Raw genomic sequence first — 18,211 nt, 5'->3', positions numbered from 1 at the left:
GGCTGTCGGCTGTCAACAAATTATTACTTTCATTTGTTTCCTAAACAGGACGGTCTACGAAGATTATCAGGGAATGAGTATATATTATCAGCAAAACGTAAGTGTGGTTGTGGCAGTGTTGCTTATGCTGGAAATAAAGACTACTTAATTTTTAATAAACTGCAACTGAATTCTGTTCTTAATTCTGACCATTCTTGAACAATCACTACAGCAATTGGGAGATTGCCCTGCATTTATAAAATACATTCAGCAGAGCTATTGATGTATTAAAAACAGCTTGAATAATATTTCGGTTTCTATAATTAGGAAATCTACAACTCTCTGTCATTTCACCCCCTAGAAACTCATCAGGTTCCAGGCAGCTTAATCTCGCCCATCTCCCTTAATGACATCCCACCTCGAATAGCACAAGCAATGGAAAACGAAGAGCACTGGGACTTTAATATCTTTGAATTGGAAGCAGCGACCCATAAAAGGTTTGTCGGCCAAAAGCAGCAGATGCTGAAGTTACTATCCATTTTCAAGCCTTAGGCAGGGTGAGCCCCTCACAGTCAGACATGGCAGATATTGTGAAATATCTCTCCACAACCCTGTTTGTAACCTGCCGCCCTGGTGTCTCATCACTCAGAGCAGCAGATTCTAGGCTCAGCAACTTCGAACAGCAGCTGAGAATCACCTTTAGCAGTCAAAGTAATGATCATTTTTACTTCCACCAAATCTTATGTATTTGAGGCAGGCATGTAAACATCCGGTTTCCTGGTCCTCAGAGGTAAATCCAAATTCATTTTCAGGCAATCAGGCTGGTGGAGAAAAATTTACAAGGCTGGCTTGTGGCTGGTGCCTTCCTCATCCCACAGTCTTCTGTGTCGAATAGTGAAATGCAGGGCTTTTTTGTAGCAGGAAACTCCTTTGCATATTAGGCCACACACCCCGATGTAGCCAATCTTCCAAGAGTTTACAGGGCTCTTCTGACAGGGCCTACTGTAAGCTCCAGGAGGATTGGCTACATCAGGGGTGTGTGACCTAATATGCAAAGGAGTTTCTGTTACAAAAAAAAAAAACCTTGGTGAAATGTGACACATGCAGATTGTGCACAGTACAGTACTGGATCATGTGGCTTGTGGGAAATAAGAGTAGGTCTGGTACTCTGGTTTCTACATGTGTAAATGTGGACAGGTATCTCATTGCAATAGGCTTGCCAATCCCCAGGTCCCAGTGGGGGTTCTTCTGCTTTCCCAGGCTCCTTCCCGCCCCCAGTCAGCTGGCCAGCGGGGGGAAGTCCCACCCCCAAAGCCACCATGTGACTTTCCCCCTCGGAGGCTTCAGTCTCCGATTGGAAAGGCTTCCTCTTGGGATGGGGTCTGTGTGTTACTTTGAAGAAGTTGGCAGCAACTCGTGAGTAGAGAGGCCAATCCCTCACTTCAGAGTTGCTAGAAACGTCTGCTGAGCACTTCATTATTCCCTATGTGGAGATAGATTCTCATAGGGTATAATGGAGAATTGATCTGTAGGTTTTTGAGGCTCTGGGGGAGCTGTTTTTTGAGGTAGAGGCACCAAATTTTCAGTATAGTATGTAGTGCCTCTCCCCAAAGTACACCCCAAGTTTCAAAATGATTGGACCAGGGGGTCCAATTCTATGAGCCCCAAAAGAAGGTGCCCCTATCCATTATTTTTTATGGAAGGAAGGTATTTAAAAGGTGTGCTGTACCTTTAAATGTGATGGCCAGAACTCCCTTCGAGTTCAATTATGCTTGTCACACCCTTGTTCCTGGCTCTGCCCCCAATGTCTCCTGGCTCCACCCCCAAAGTCTCCTGGCTCCACCCCCAAAGTCCCTAGATATTTCTTGAATTGGACTTGGCAACCTACATTGCAAGCAGATAACACAGGGGCCCCATCTGAGTTGGCAGGAGACTGGGCAGAAGGAGAATCCTTTCTTCAAGCTCTTTGTTTTTTCCAGCATGATTTGTGCATGGACAGTTCTGTTGGGAGACATGACCTGGGAATCCTGCAAGGGCGGGTGGGGTTTGGGCCCTGCTGCTTCTTTAATTTGGTTGTTGCTCATCTCTGTAAGCAATTGTAAAAAAAAAAAAAGTTAATTACAGCGCATTTTCTTTAAAAGATGATAAAACCCAGATAATGTGTCCCAAAACTTGCATTGAAATAATGGGGAGAAAAGGGTGGGATACATATTTGACTGTGCTAGATTGTGCAAATGGAAAAAAAATAGAAATTATCTGCAGTCAGCCATCTGGAGATGAAATCCTAAATGCTGGAGGAGCAATTTGATTTACATGCCACCTCTCCAGAGACTTGCTCAGAGCAGCTCACGAAATGGAAATGGTGCAATAAAATGAAATAAACCCAGCATAAACACAAGCCATAAAATGTATAGTATTAAAGATATCCAAGACATTAAAAACAGTATAAACAACAGTTCTGATCTGCATTGGGGTCTGAAAGAGTAGGTCTATAAATTTTTTAAACAAACTGGCATTCTCTCTCTCTCTCCCCCCCCACACACAAAATTTAGAATTAAAAAATAAAGAAGTCTGAAAGCGGTTTAATCCCAGGCACTCTTAAAAGGGGCCACCTCTGTGGCTGAGCTGCATTTTCTCCTTCCCATCCAAAATTAACCCTTCCTGCATCTCCTAAACTAAAAGTGGTGGGAGTACTTTGTCAGAGGTGGGATATCCTAAGGCACTTTTGGGTCTGAGGGCAACTACAAATGGTTTCTTCCACTCGTGGCAATAACAAGTTGACAATTTGCTGTCTTTTTAAAACCTGCCACTTTAGGTAGATCATCTCACCTTGTTTAATTGCGTTCCGTGGGCCTGATTTTGCTTGCAGACGGCTGGTAGCTGAGCCCCCCTGGAAGTTTCATTCATGAATGCTTTGGCTGTTGCATAGCAATGAAAGTTTTATTTAGCTTGTTATGTACATTTTTAAATGCCAGGTGAATAACTGTAATTTACCAGAACATTTCTGAATCTAAAATAACAGAGACTGGTCTCATTTAAATTTGGGATTTTAAATAATTGCCTGTAGTGTGAGTGCTTTGATAGGAGGAGGGGGAAATCACCATTTCCTGTTTCCCTCCAGGCCTTTGGTTTATCTTGGTCTCAAAATGTTTGCTCGCTTTGGGATCTGTGAGTTCCTCAACTGTTCCGAATCAACTCTGAGGTCATGGCTGCAAATTATTGAAGCCAATTATCACTCATCCAATTCTTACCACAACTCGACCCATGCTGCTGACGTCCTCCACGCCACAGCCTACTTCCTTTCTAAAGAAAGGGTAAAAGTAAGTATCACTTCAGGAGAGGATGTGGAAGAAAATTTCCTCCTGGCTCAATTTCTGGTAACACTCCCAGGGTATAGTACGGAGGCAACGGAGCCTCAGTTGGTGAGGGAAACCAGAATTTGGGTGATTGTCGTGGAGTTGACTGCTGGTTTCAGAAATTAACTGTAGTTAAAAGAATCTGTAGTGTTGTGAGATGCCTGAACTGAGCCCATACGCTTAGGAAATTTGGGGATATGTCCAATTAGAACTGTTTCAGAACAATGCAGGGCTGGCCCACAATTGGTTCTGAAGGTTTGAGATAGCTTCTCTAGGGAAAGTTCAGAAATCTATCTTTTGGTGAGCAAGACTTGAGCCCAGATACCAGATGAAGGGAGCTTTTTGTCTTCTTGAAAATCTTGCCTGTCTCTAAGGTGATCCTAGTGATCTGTCTCTAAGGTGAACTTCCTCTCCTACTTCAGACCCACGAGAGTATCTGGGTGTTTCAGAAGGTGACACAGGGCCACAGGCCCAAGTAAAGAAACTGTAGTCAGTGAACCTGGAAAACAAACAGCTTTTCAAGAAACAACATACTTTGGTTTGCAGGTGTTGTTGTAACAAGTATTGTTTCTTGTGTGTGAAAACATTTATTTATTATTACTTATTTCATGGGATTTCTATCACACCCATTCCGCCAAGGCAGGCTCAAGGTGGATTACAGATATAAATATAATGCAGTGTCACCATAAAAATCAAAATGTAGGCAATATGCAATGATAACAATGAGATGGCAGTGTATCCTGAGTCCATTCAATAGTCTTCAAATCAAGATTTGTTCATAATAGTATGGCTCCTATTGGGTGGAATTCTAGCAGGAGCTCCTTTGCATATTAGGCCACACACCCCTGATGTAGCCAATCCTCCTGGAGTTCACAAAAAAGAGCCTTGTAAACTCTTGGGAGGATTGGCTACATCAGGAAGGTGTGGCCTAATATAATAATAATAATAATAATACTTTTTATTTGTATCCCGCCCTCTCCGCCAGGGCAGGCTCAGGGCGGCTCACAGCATACGAATAGAAAATACAATAAAACCATACATAGTAATTAAAGTTACAATTATAAAATCATCATTAAATCATTAACAACTTACATTAAAATTCACATTGTGGTGCTATAACTTAGGTCTTTAATAAAATTCATTGGCTAAAACATGTCCAGCAAGACTTTCTTGACTCGGTATTAGGTGAAGGCTATTTTGAAGAGGTAGGTCTTACAGGCCCTGCGGAATTGGTCTAAACATCGCAGGGCCCGTACCTCCTCCGGGAGTTGATTCCACAGCAGTGGGGCTGCAATGGAGAAGGCCCGATCCCGGGTGGACTTCAATCTGGCCTCCCTTGGCCCAGGGATATTCAGCTGGTTCTTTCCAGCTGACCTCAGCGCTCTCTGGGGTTCATATGAGGAGAGACGGTCCCTCAAGTAGGAGCTCCTGCAAAGGAGCTCCTGCTAGAATTCTACCCCTAGCTCCTATGGGGAGGTCTGGGCAACATAGACAACTACACAGCAGCTACAGCAATCAGGGCTTTTTTGTAGCAGGAGCTCCTTTGCATATTAGGCCACACGTCCCTGATGTAGCCAATCCAGGAGCTTACAGTGGACCCTGTAAGAAGAGTCCTGTAAGTTCTTGGAGGATTGGCTACATCAGGGGGTGTAGCCTAATATGCAAAGGAATTCCTGCTACAAAAAAAGCCCTGACAACAATTAGCAGCTGACAGGAAGTTTACAGCAGGAGCAAGAGTTGAGATTTCTGAGATGATGCTTACCATCTGCAGATGAAAACATATTTATATTTTAAAAAATCATTGGACATCTTTTTAGTCTATCAAGTGAATCTGTTGACATAATTTTAAAATTAAACATTTTGGCCCTCATTCAGAACTTCTCTTTTCCCCTTCTGGATTTGGCAGGTGTCTCCTGACATATTCTGGTTTATTTATACTTGAAGGGGTTAGAAGGTTAGATTAAGCTGTGGGAGACCCAGGTTCAAATCCCTGCTCTGCCACTGAGTGGCTTTTGGCCCCTTACACACTATGAACCTAACCTACCTCACAGGGTTGTTGTGACAGTAAAATGGGGATGGAAGAATTGTGTACCTCTTTGGACAAAAGGGAGGACAAAAGGGAGGCCTGACCACTTTTGGACGAAATGGAGGACAAAAATTTGGCAGATATTGGATTTTTTTAAACATGCAGGCAAGTATCTGGGTACATCCCTTGGAGGACTGCACCCTACAGAATGTAGAGGGGGGAATTTATGCTTTGAAACATCCCCCATAATTCTCCCTGCTTGTGGAAAGGTAGCATGTCAGAGAGAATATGCGAGGGGGCTTGGTATCAGATGCTTCCTTGCATGTGAGCCCTCATATGGATCCTAGATGCAATATAGAGCCAGTACAGCAATCCAAATAGCCCCGTTTCTTCTTCTTTTCTTTCCCCAGCAAACTTTGGATCCCATCGATGAAGTTGCTGCCCTCCTTGCTGCCACCGTTCACGATGTGGATCACCCAGGCCGGACGAATTCTTTCCTGTGTAACGCAGGAAGTGAGCTGGCCATTTTGTACAATGACACTGCAGTGCTGGAGAGCCATCACGCCGCTTTGGCCTTCCAGCTCACCACACGGGACGATAAATGCAATATTTTTAAAAACATGGAGCGGTGAGTGATTAAAGTGGTGTGAACCACTTGACAGGGGTTGGGAGGGCTTCACAAAACGCTTCTTCCTGCCTCTACGTCTCTGCCACCCACAATGGCTCTTCCAATCTTACATTCACATTACTCACCTCATGGTTGTCCCCACACACACACACGGAGCAAGAGGATGGATTGCCACACCATGGGCTGCCACTCCTCACCAATGATCTCTAAGCCTTTCCCCTGCCAAAGGACTGCAGCCTTTGAGAGCCAGTTTGGTGCAGTGGTTAAGAGCGACAGACTCTAATCTGGGAGAAAGCCCTCCCATTCTCCTCTCCTGCATGTACCGCTGCTGGGTGACCTTGGGTCAGTCACAAGTTCTCTCTGAGCTGTTCCTTCAAGAGCAGTTCTCCGAGAGCTCTCTCAGCCCCACCTACCTCACATGATGTCTGCTATGAGGAGGGGAAGAGAAAAGCCACTCTGAGACGCCAACTGAAGGGTGAGGTATAAGTCCAGTCTCCTCCTCCTCCTCTTCTTCTTCTTCCTGAAAATAGCAAGGAAAGCAAAGGGTGAGTGAGTGGCCAGGAGAAGTGGGGAGCAGCAGATGCTGCCTGAGGATGACAGCCTGATGACCAATGGCCAGGGAGGCCCAGAGGCTACTCTGGTGGCCTCAAGTCCAGGCCAGTAGCCAGATGGCCAGGGGTCATTTTGTAGAAAAATAAGTGGTGAAACTCATTAGCATATCTCATTAGCATATGCCATCACCCCCCACCAGCCAAAAGCAACCTGATGCAAGAAAGGAGAGCCCTGAGCGAGTGAATCCTGCTTGGGCAAGCTAGAAATCCAGCCAGACCAAGCAGGCCTCGCTCACCTGGGGCTCTCCTTGGCCACCCTCCTCCACAGTCAAAAGGCCAGTAAGCTGCCCGACACCCAAAATTACATAAGAAGTGGAGAAAGGGTGTTGTGGGCTTCTCCAGGGACTGCTGGGGGTGTGGCAAAGCTCCTGGTAACTGGCTGGCTTCTGCTCTCCTAATCCAGGGATTGTCATGCAGCTGCACCTACTATTCAATGGACAAGGTAGGTGGGGAGGAGGAGGCGGAACCCTCAGAAAGGTTCAGGAGCTGCATTCCTGCAAGCTCCTGCTGAATTCAAGGCCTGCAGATGGCGAGGAGTGAGTGGGAAGCCCATGCATGTTTCTCTTTGCTTCTTTACAAAGGAACGAGTATCGAACCCTCCGGCAAGCCATTATCGACATGGTCCTGGCAACGGAAATGACCAAGCACTTTGAACATGTCAACAAGTTTGTCAACAGCATCAACAAGCCTTTGGCAGCCCTTGAAGAGAATGGAGTAGGTGACATGGAGTGGGAGGGGGGGGCAGGAACTTGGAAGAAGGGGAACCACTCCCCCAAAGTTACCAGTAGCTGTTAAGTTGCTTATAGGGGAACAACAACAACAATTTTTATTTATATCCCGCCCTCCCCGCCAGAGCAGGCTCAGGGCGGCTAACAACATGATTCATACATTGGTTATACAAAATTGAATAAAACTACATTAACAGTTTAATTAAAAATCTGATTAAATTTCTAAAATTAATAAAATGTACTAGTGCTATATTTACTTTTATGATGGCGGTTTTCTTGACAATTTCCTTCTTCGTCAGCGAAGGCCAATCGGAAGAGGATGGTCTTGCAGGCCCTGCGGAACTGTTCAAGGTCCCGCGGGGCCTGCATTTCCTCTGGAAGTTGGTTCCATAGGCTTGGAGCCATAGAAGAGAAAGCCCGGTTACGGGTGCTTTGCAGCTTCACCTCTTTCAGTCCGGGAATGGTCAACAGGTTTTTCCCAGCTGACCTCAGTGCTCTCTGGGGTTCATATGGGGAGAACAGTCCCTAAGGTAGGCAGGTCCTCGACCATATAGGGCTTTAAAGGTAATAACCAGCACTTTGTAACGAACTCAGTATACAACTGGCAGCCAGTGCAGTTCGCGTAGCCCAGGCTGTATGTGCTCCCATTTGCTGTATTTGCTGTATTCTTTGGATCTGGGGACACTTATTATTTTTGTTGTTATCAGGGGTGAAATTCTAGCAGGAGCTCCTTTGCATATTAGGCCACACACCCCTGATGTAGCCAGTCCTCTAAGAGCTTACAAAAAAGTGCCTTGTAAGCTCTTGGAGGATTGGCTACATCAGGGAATGTGGCCTAATATGCAAAGGAGCTCCTGCTAGAATTCCACCCCTGGTTGTTATTATTAATTTGGTTGAATTGATTGCCCCATCCTGGCTAGCACCAGTTTCTGGGTGATGTAGATCAATAATATAAGGATACATAAGTTAAAACCAATAAAACAATTTAAGCTAAAAACATCTTACAACCTCCCAGTGGCATCCTATTGATGTCCTTCTGTTCCAGACTGCCGGATGTCCTATCGGGAGGGGGGAGTTCAGAGGGGCGGGAGAATGAGGTGGCAGCTCAGCAGCCATCACTGTCCTTACTTGAAAGCCTGGTGGAACATTCCTGCCTTACAGGCAGAGTAGGAAAAGAGCTTCCAGTCTCGATTGGGCTTCCTTATTTCAGGCAAGTGAGGATTGCACCATCCGATCAAACAGTTCTGGGCATGGAAATGACCTTGGGCCAAGCATTCTTTCCCTCTCTCTTTGTGACACTCCTCTCTCTGTTTTCAGCCTATGTGGTTCTCCCCTTCTCCATGAGAGAGAGAGAGGGAGTTCCTGGCCCAAGGTCACCCAGCGAGCTTCATGTCTGAGCTGGGATTTGAACGGAGTTCTCTGAAGCTCTGGAGGGACACTCTCCCTGCTGCAGTCTGCCGGCTGGTAGAAGCAATTTCTTTGGCTAGCCTGGGTTCTGCCCCTGACGAAGAGCACCCAAGCTGAGCTCCAGAGTTCAGTATTTCTTTTTCAAGGCTTTGTTTTGCTTCCTGTGCACCTCACTCTAAGAGTGCAGAGTCTAGCTCTCTTCCTGCATCTCATTACATTGTTAACTCACACGTCCACCGCTCACCTGCAAGTGGCAGAGAGTATATAGTTTCAAAATGTTGGGTTTTGTGAGAACAGACATTGGGTGTCTTCCAACAAGTAACTTCGGCAGTTTCTACAAAAGCTCTTACCTTGAATAAACTTTTGTTGGCCTTAAAGATGCCGCGGGACTCCAAATCTGGTTTTGTTAAGGCTTAACCATTCTCTTTGCCCCTCCCCTAGAATGAAGGCACCTTTTCTCCATGTGATTGAAATAACTGTGTGATGCCAAAAGAGGGGGAAAGCTGGAGAAGGCTCCATTTACTCTGTTGCCTACTTCATGTGCTATTTATTTTTGCGTAGTGAATGTAAGGACTTCCTCCTCCAAGTCAGTTGCCTGTTCACGGGGTTGCTCTTTTTGTGTTTCCTTACAAAATGCTTTTTGAGCTACCCTTGAATTTTTTCCATTTTATCCATAGGGATTTTTGAAGTTGGTACAAACAAGAGCTGAAGTGCCTCCCCTGCCCTTTTGTGCTGTTGGTCATCCCCAGGGCTTTTTTTTGCAGAAAAAGCCCAGCAGGAACTCATTTGCATCTTAGATCACACCCCCTGACATCACCATTGTTTCGTGCAGGGATTATGGTAGAAAAGCCCAGCAGGGACTCATTTGCCTAGTAGGCCACAGGCCCTGACACCAAGCCAGTCAGAACTGCATTCCTGTGTGCTCCTGCTCAAAAAAAGCCCTGGTCATCCCAGCAGTTGGTCTTCAACAAACAATGGGAATCCCACTGAGGCACCTTTGGGAAATATGATCAGATGGGGATGCCGAGGGCACCTCCTCATCTCGTTGTCAGGCGTTTAGCCTCCAGGATAAACGCCTGGGCTGTTCTGCATAGGGGAGTGAAGCTTGGTGTAGTGGTTAAGTGTATGGACTCTTATTTGGGAGAACTGGGTTTGATTCCTCACTCCTCCACTGGCAGCTGCTGAAATAGCCTTGGGTCAGCCATAGCCAAATGAAATTATTGCAGAGTGAGGCTAGAAGTATTCCCAGAGATGGTGATGTGATCTTACGAAGCTGAGCAGAGAAGACCTGTTCTAGGCAAAAGATCCAATCAAGTGTGGGTAAAGATCACTCCCAGCCAGCGACGAATTTGCAGACTGAGATGAACACTGTACAGAATCCTTTTGCAATCTTGCACACGTTTGGGTATATGTAAATACATGTGAAGGACATGCATCAGTTATGACAACGATGTTTTTGCAAACTTCCGTCAGAGCACGAGCAACGATGGCGACTCCATCAAAAATGTCCTCACGTCTCCTGAAAACCGAATCCTGATTAAGCGGATGCTAATTAAGTGTGCCGATATTTCCAACCCCTGCCGGGCGCTGGAGCAGTGTGTAGAGTGGGCCGGTCGCATCTCTGAAGAATATTTTGCGCAGGTGGGTATGAACGGGGACAGCTGCAGAAGTGATTTAAAGAGACAAAAGCCTTCTCCAAGCCGGCCCACCAGGTGGTGGGGGCTTTGAGAGCCGCACAATACATGTGAAAGAGCCACAGGTGGCTCCTGAGCCACAATATGGCCACCCCTGCTATAGATGGTAGTGTGGACCACAGTCCCTAATAATTTTTCTAAGTAACTTTGCGAATGAAGTTCCTTTTGGCATTGTCTGTCCTCAGCTTGGATTTCTCTGCTTTCTGCCTGTGTTTTAATGTTGTTTTGTTGACTGTTGGTTTCACAAAAGTCAGGTACTTGACTTGAGCCTGCTCCTACCTGCCCCTCTGAACATTGACTTTCGACACATAGCCTTGTGGATTAATAATTGCTGAACTTAATAAATAAATGAGTCCATTAACGCTAAGATACAAGATGCCTTTGAACTTGTTTTCTTTGCAGACGGATGAGGAGAAAAGGCAAGGGTTGCCCGTGGTGATGCCAGTTTTTGACAGGAATACCTGTAGTATCCCGAAATCTCAAATATCGTTCATTGATTATTTCATCACCGACATGTTCGATGCGTGGGACGGTAAGTGATTTCTTACCCAGGATCCTCTTGTGACAGCTCAGCGGATATTGAGGGTATCGAAGGGGCCGATCCTTGCTGGGGTGAATGAGGGGAGGTTCCTGCTTCATTGTAGAGGAACTGGTAACCTTTGGATCCATTCCAGTCTAATAACTCTCTGAGCCTACTGTGACAAGTTAATGCCAAACAGGAATGTCTTATAAGTGAGCCTCAGTTGTTTATGGTCAACTTCATCATCACATGGCTTGCTCGGATTTTCCGATTTGGAACCGTTAAAATCTGAAACTGTCACTCTCCTGGACCAGTTTGGTGTAGTGGTTAAGTGTGCGGACTCTTATCTGGGAGAACCGGGTTTGATTCCCCACTCCTCCACTTGCACCTGCCTTGGGTTAGCCATAGCTCTGGCAGAGGTTGTCCTTGAACGGTCAGCTACTGTAAAAAGCTCTCTCAATCCCACTTATCTCACAGGGTGTCTGTTGTGGGTGGAGGGGGGGGGGAGAGAAGAGAAGATATAGGAGATGGTAAGCCGCTCTGCGTCTCTGATTCAGAGAGAAAGGCGGGGTATAAATCTGCAGTCTTCTTCTTCTTCTTCCTCCTCCTCCTGTCCTGTCCGCTGTACAAACTTTGCAAGCGCAGCCAGTTGCTGCAATCCCATCTGTCCAGTCCCCAGGCCAGTAAACAGCTTCTTTCCTCTCTTTAGCATTTGCAGACCTGCCGAATTTGATGCAACACCTGGACAACAACTTCAAATACTGGAAGGGGCTGGATGACAGGAAGCTACGGACTCTTCGGCCCCCGCCTGAATAAGCCATCAACCTCACCACTGAATATGTACTTTGGCCCATCTGGAAAAACATATCCCTTCAAGTCCAGATTTGATGGTGCATTTTCAGATTGATTTGGGTCTTTTCAGTATTACAGTAAGGCCTTCCTGTACACAGCTTTGGGAGACTTTGGTGTTCCAGAAAGCCCTTGAGATTAGCAGTAGGCACCTGCTAACTGCCATGCAGGGACTTGGTCTTTAGTAAAGCCTTTCAAGTTTAATTACACTGGATTGCTTCAGTGCCTATACTGGAGAGGGCTGATGGGCATTCTCTTTGCATCAGAATGTGAAGCTTGAAGGCAGACTCCTCTAAACGACTGAACAAGCAATGGCGAAAAATCCCATGTGGACAAGTGGATGCGTTCATAATGCTAACAAGGATGCTTTTTCATGAGCACTTCAAAGAAAAATGACGTTGAACAATCTAATATTTGACACACAGACCTTTTGTGAAGGAGTATCATTTTTTTTTGATCTTCTGAAAAACGGACCTATATTTTTTAATATCACAGAAGGTGCAAAATCATTCACTGCTGGGCACTACTGAGAGCAAAGTCTCTTCAAAGAAATTTCGTAGCAACTGTTGACAAACAACAGACCAACCCAACCCTGCGCATTTCTTTCTTTCTTTTTTTTTGGAAATTGATTGTTAGGCCTCTATGATTAAAATGTGTTTTATTTATTTTGTCAGATGTTTAATATTTTCTATGAATTTATATTAAAAAAAAGACTTTAAAAGCCAAAGCCAACTTTAGACGCATTACAGATTTACATGATTCATACTTGTTATGCATTTAATTGATGTACAAAAACCTTTTATTTTCATAATGCAAAATGCCGTACAAATGAGGAGAGGACACATTTTTATTGCACTGTAAGGATAGATGCATATGTTGAAATATTGTCCAATTCTATGTTAATTAAAATAAGTTTTTTTTAAAAAAAACAACAACAACAAAGGATCTCATTGTAGAGGCAAAAAAAAATGAAATAAAATGGATATATCATATGAGCAGTGACAGAATTAGATTCTGATCCTAACCTCACTGGCTTGGATGTAAACCAATGACCCAGTGAGAATCTCAAGTTAATGGAAGTCCAGTGCTCCACATGTCCAAGGAGTCACCATTCTCTTCCACAAAGAAAAATACCCAGTGGATTCACACTTATGTGAGGATTGCTCAAAGATGAGAAGGGGAACACTTGGAGTACTCTGTACATCACAGGCAGCAAGGCCTCAGTCCTGAGAAGTACAGATAGCCTCAGTTTTTATTTTCATGAGTACCCAATACATACCCAGCAGTCTTGTAGCTATGATTTGTGCCCCCAGAGTCCTGGCCCCCTGCTAGGTTAATGGGGAGCAGCAGAGAGAGCAGCCAGCAGGCCTGTAGCCCTGACTTATTGGTGAGGCCCCCTGACCCACAGTCTTCCTTTCCTACTGCCTCTACTGCTGCATGGGAGGCAGGTGGGCAGATTCTGAGAGGCTGGTCCTCCCTGTTCAGAGACTGGGGTGGGTGGGATGGCCCTTGTGGGCTCCTCTGTGCTCTGCCAGCTTCCTTGCCAGAAGGCTCCACTCCGTGGTTGTTGTGGGCAGCAACCAAGGCCGGCGGCACCTACCAGGTAGTCCCCTGCTGGGCTCCTCCAGGATGGCCTCGGAGTGGGTGCAGAAGGTGCTGCCGCCACCCACATGACCACTGGGCATGGGGGGGCAGGCAGAAGACCACACGGTGTAGGGTCGCCCCAGTGTCACATGCCAGCAGCAGCCCAATCCCTCGCAGCTGCCACCACTGTGCCGCTCCACCCACACCACAGCAGGTCCCGCCAGAGCGCTGCCCTCTGGAGCCACATAATCCTCCACTGCCACCCCTAAGGGGAAAGGGGCACTTGGAGCCAGGCCCGCAGAGCTGCTTGGGGGGAGGGTGCTCGCCTGGAGTGGGAGTGCAGTGCACTGCCAGCAGTAGCTGCTGCTGCAGGAGATGATGTTCAGCCATGTGCCCCACTAAACCAGAAATCCTGACTACGGCCTTGATAGCCGGTCACAGGGTTGCATTCCTATAAAGGTTGCAGCACAAAGCTCCATGCTGCCCTCTTTCCTCCCTCCCTCCTCCCTGTTCACCTTTGACCAGGGTTTTGTTTTTGTTTTTTTGGTATCAGGAACTCCTTTGCATATTAGACCACACACCCCTGAGGTAGCCAATCCTCCAAGAGCTTACAGGGCTCTTCTTACAGGGCCTACTGTAAGCTCTTGGAGGATTGGCTACATCAGGGGTGTGTGGCCTAATATGCAAAAGAGTTCCTGCTACAAAAAAAGCCCTGCCTTTGGCTATGCAGTCACAGTAGCAGGCCAGCTGTTACTACCGACAGGAGACTGTGTGCCCAGCTCCACAGCCATTCCAGCCATTCCTCCCCTCCCTAGAGTTCCTCCATTGGCAAACTGTGCCTGCTTGCAGCACAAGTACTTTGTGGGCTGTTGCCCTGGGGAGGAAAGGCTTCTGCAGGCCAGCTGGAGGACAAAGGAAGTAAGAACTCCAGTGAAGCTGACACTGGTCCCTTGCCATTCCCACATCTGTTTGGTGTGGGAGAGCCAGTTTGGTGTAGTGGTTAAGTGTGCAGACTCTTATCTGGGAGAACCGGGTTTGATTCCCCACTCCTCCACTTGCACCTGCTGGAATGGCCTTGGGTCAGCCATAGCTCTGGCAGAGGTTGTCCTTGAAAGGGCAGCTGCTGTGAGAGCCTCTCAACCCCGCCCACCTCACAAGGTGTCTGTTGTGGGGGAGGAAGGTAAAGGAGATTGTGAGCTGCTCTGAGACTCTTCGGAGTGGAGGGCGGGATATAAATCCGATATCATCATCATCTTCTTCTTCTTCTTCTGTATGTGCAAGGGGTGGACCATGCCATATTTGAACAGCAATTTTTTTTAGTTTCTTTCTCAAAGGAGAAGAACTTTTTTAAAACGGGAAAGGCAGTCTAGCTCAGGAGTAGCCAAACTTGTTTAACGTAAGAGTCACATAGAATAAACATCAGATGTTTGAGAGCTGCAAGACATGAGGATCAGATGTTTGATAGCTGCAAGGGAGGAAGGCAAATAGATGGGGGAGGGAGAGGTGGAAATAAAGCAACTTTAAATGCATTCTCCAAGCTGCCAGCTGGCTTGGCTTGGCGAAGTGATTTAAAGAGTTAAATGTCTTCTCCAAGCTGGCCAATGAAGTAGTGGAGGCTTTGAGAACCACACAATATGTGCGAAAAAGCCACATATTGCTCCTGAGCCACAGTTTGGCCAAACCTGGTCTAGCTTGTCTTTGTGTAGTGGAATGCAGACCGTATTGGCAGAGAGTGGTTTCTCTCTGCTCTTGATTGTCCCGTTTGCCAGCCAACAAAACTGAGGTGCTCCTCTGTACATTGCTCGGTGTGTGTTTTCCTGTGCTGGTTTGCCAGTCTCTTTGCTACCAGATCTGCTCTGGAAAAGCAGGGGGTATTGATTTTTTGTCACAACATCCAACCACTGCAGTCGTTTACATCGGCAGCTGTGACTAGCAGTTTTCCAAATAGGAATTGATTGCACCTTTAAGACCAACTTAGTTTTTTTGTGTAAACACAATTTTATTGATAACATATGGTAACCATATCCATTAATACCTTCTTTTTATCTATCCCATATGCTATTTTCTAGTCCCCCTTCCCCCCATTACTTGACTCCCACCAAAGTTATATACTTAAAATACTAACATTTAAAGGTACCCTTAAACCATAAGAACCTATATTCATATTCTACTTTTTATAGTACTTGATCATTATTAAAAAATAGTCCAATATCCTTTTATATTCCATTCTTCTTCTACATAACATCTAAATTTTTTCCACTCCTTTTCATACACTTCCAAATCATAGTCTCTTAAGGTTCTTGTTAGTTTGTCCATCTCACTCCATGTTATAACTTTTACAAGCCAATCCCATTTTTCTGGTATTTTTTCTTGCTTCCATAACTGCACATACAATGTCCTAGCCGCTGAAAGCAAGTACCAGATCAAAGTTCTATCTTCTTTTGGAAATTTTTCCATTTGTAATCCCAATAAAAAAGTCTCTGCTACTTTCTTGAATTCATATCCCAAGATCTTTGAAATTTCTTGTTGAATCATCTGCCAATACTTTTTCGCTCTTTCACAAGTCCATCACATATGGTAAAAAGAACCTTCATGTCTTCTACCTTTCCAACATCTGTCTGGCATCTTTTTATTGATCTTTGCCAATTTTTTAGGAGTCATATACCACCTATACATCATCTTAAAACAATTTTCTTTTATACTCTGACATGTTGATAATTTCATAGAGTTCTTCCAAAGATACTTCCATGTATTCATCTGTATTTCTTTATTTACATTGATTGCCCACTTAATCATTTGAGATTTTACTACCTCATCTTCCGTAGACCATTTTAACAGTAACATATATTTTTGAAATTCATTTCTGTTTGCTCATGTCTTATTCCTTCAGTTTTGATATCATTCTCCACCAGGCTTTTTATTTGTTGCATTTGAAACCAATCATATTTTTTATTCAACTCCTCAGCAGTTTTCAATTCTATTTTGCCACTTTGTATTTTTAGTAATTGATTGTATGACAACCCTCTCTCTTTACTGGTTTCAGCTGTTATTTTTAATACTTCTGCTGGCACTATCCATAATGGCTTTCTCTCATCACCATATTTCTTGTATTTCATCCATGTATTTAACAAATTATTTCTGATATAATGGTGAGAAAACCCCCCATCTTTTTCTTCCCATAGTACATATAAGCATGCCAGCCAAATTTATTTCCATGAGCTTCCAACATTAAAAAGTTTTTATTCAACAGCATCATCCAGTCTTTTATCCATACTAAGCAAACTGCATCATGATATAGTCTTAAATCTGGTAGTTGGAATCCTCCTCTCTCTTTAGCATCTGTTAAAATTTTCATTTTAATCCTTGGTTTCTTCCCAGCCCATACAAATTCTGAAATCTTCCTTTGCCATTTATTAAATTGTTTGCTATCTTTCACAATAGGAATGGTTTGAAGCAAGTACATTATTCTCAGCAGAATATTCATCTGAATTGCAGCTATTCTGCCCAGCAATGACAGATTAAGTTTATTCATTTCACCGTATCTTCATCCATTTTATTCCATAGCTTTTCATAATTATTTTTGAACTAATCAATATTCCTCATTGTTATCTCCAAGCCCAAATACTTTACTTTAGAAGTAACTTCACATCCCACCAGTCTCTGCAATTCCTTTTGCTTATTTACTTGCATGTTTTTACATAAAAATTTCGATTTTTCTTTATTAACATAAAGTCCCGCCAGCTCTCCATATTCTTGTATCTTGGCTAACAGCAAAGGTATTACTTGTATAGGATTTTCAGCTATAAACATTATATCATCAGCAAACGCTCTATATTTATAAGTAAATCCTCTAATTTTCAGCCCTTCTGTTTTTTTATCATCTAATATTTGCATCAGCAAAGTTTCAAGAGTCATTATAAACAACAATGGTGAAAGCGGACAACCTTGTCTTGTACCTTTACTGATCATATCCTCTGTGAGGTCTGCATTTATACACAACTTTGCTCGCTATTCCATATATATTGCTTTTATCATTCTTATGAAGTGTTCTCCAAGTTCTATCTTTTCCATTACTGCAAACATAAAGTCCCAGTTCAAATTATCAAAGGCTTTCTCTGCATCCGCAAAAAATAATGCGACTTCTTTTTCTGGATGTTTTTAATAATATTCTACAATATTTACAACTGTTCTTATATTGTCTCTTATTTGCCTTTTAGGGAGAAATCCTGCTTGATCTTCCTTTATGAAGTTAATCAAATATTGTTTAAGTCGTTCTGCCAAGATTCTTGTGCATATCTTATAATCATTATTTAATAATGAAATTGGTCTGTAGTTCTGTACGTTTGTAACATCTCTATCTTGAGCATATGAACATATGAAGCTGCCTTATACTGAACCAGACCCTTGGTCCATCAAAGTCAGTATTGTCTTCTCAGACTGGCAGCGGCTCTCCAGGGAGTCCCTGATTTAGAACCCTGCCCCAATATTAAGACCCAGCGTGCCCTCAGTTCTGCAGAGAAAAGCTCCATAGAAGCCATGCGAATAAACCCACTGAGGTTATGAGCCCCTACAGTTTTTGCTTGTCTTTAGTAATCTCCTTGCCTGCACATGTAATACAAGCATGTCCTGCATGCCGATGACCTGAAAAATTTTAAAAAATTATCTTCTGATATGCAGTAGCTCCGCTGGAGCTATTAGAGCTGGGATTACAGCTCGTGTGTTTAGGATCAAGGTTTTAGGAAGAAAATCCCCAGTATGGTAGTAGCACCCTGTAATTTTAGCCCACTGGATCAAATAGTTGCCTCCTCGCAGCCATTTCAGATCAGGAA

The 18,211-nt window shown here is 44.4% G+C and overlaps 1 protein-coding gene across 1 annotated transcript in view; it reads left to right on the top strand.

Annotated features, from left to right (window-relative positions):
* PDE8A (phosphodiesterase 8A) overlaps positions 1–12,796 on the top strand; it is a 213,336-nt gene extending 200,540 nt beyond the window's left edge. The window contains exons 15-22 of the mRNA XM_060260067.1: positions 49–97; positions 341–476; positions 3,101–3,299; positions 5,772–5,989; positions 7,182–7,314; positions 10,209–10,376; positions 10,832–10,961; positions 11,659–12,796. Of these exons, the coding sequence (XP_060116050.1) occupies positions 49–97; positions 341–476; positions 3,101–3,299; positions 5,772–5,989; positions 7,182–7,314; positions 10,209–10,376; positions 10,832–10,961; positions 11,659–11,765 (1,140 nt within the window). The 3' untranslated portion in view covers positions 11,766–12,796. The remainder of the gene's footprint in view (positions 1–48; positions 98–340; positions 477–3,100; positions 3,300–5,771; positions 5,990–7,181; positions 7,315–10,208; positions 10,377–10,831; positions 10,962–11,658) is intronic.
* Positions 12,797–18,211: the final 5,415 nt, after the last annotated feature.

Source organism: Heteronotia binoei, chromosome 19 (assembly GCF_032191835.1).
Source record: "Heteronotia binoei isolate CCM8104 ecotype False Entrance Well chromosome 19, APGP_CSIRO_Hbin_v1, whole genome shotgun sequence".
NCBI classification, from domain to species: domain Eukaryota; kingdom Metazoa; phylum Chordata; class Lepidosauria; order Squamata; family Gekkonidae; genus Heteronotia; species Heteronotia binoei.
This window is presented reverse-complemented; position numbering and strand designations above follow the sequence as displayed.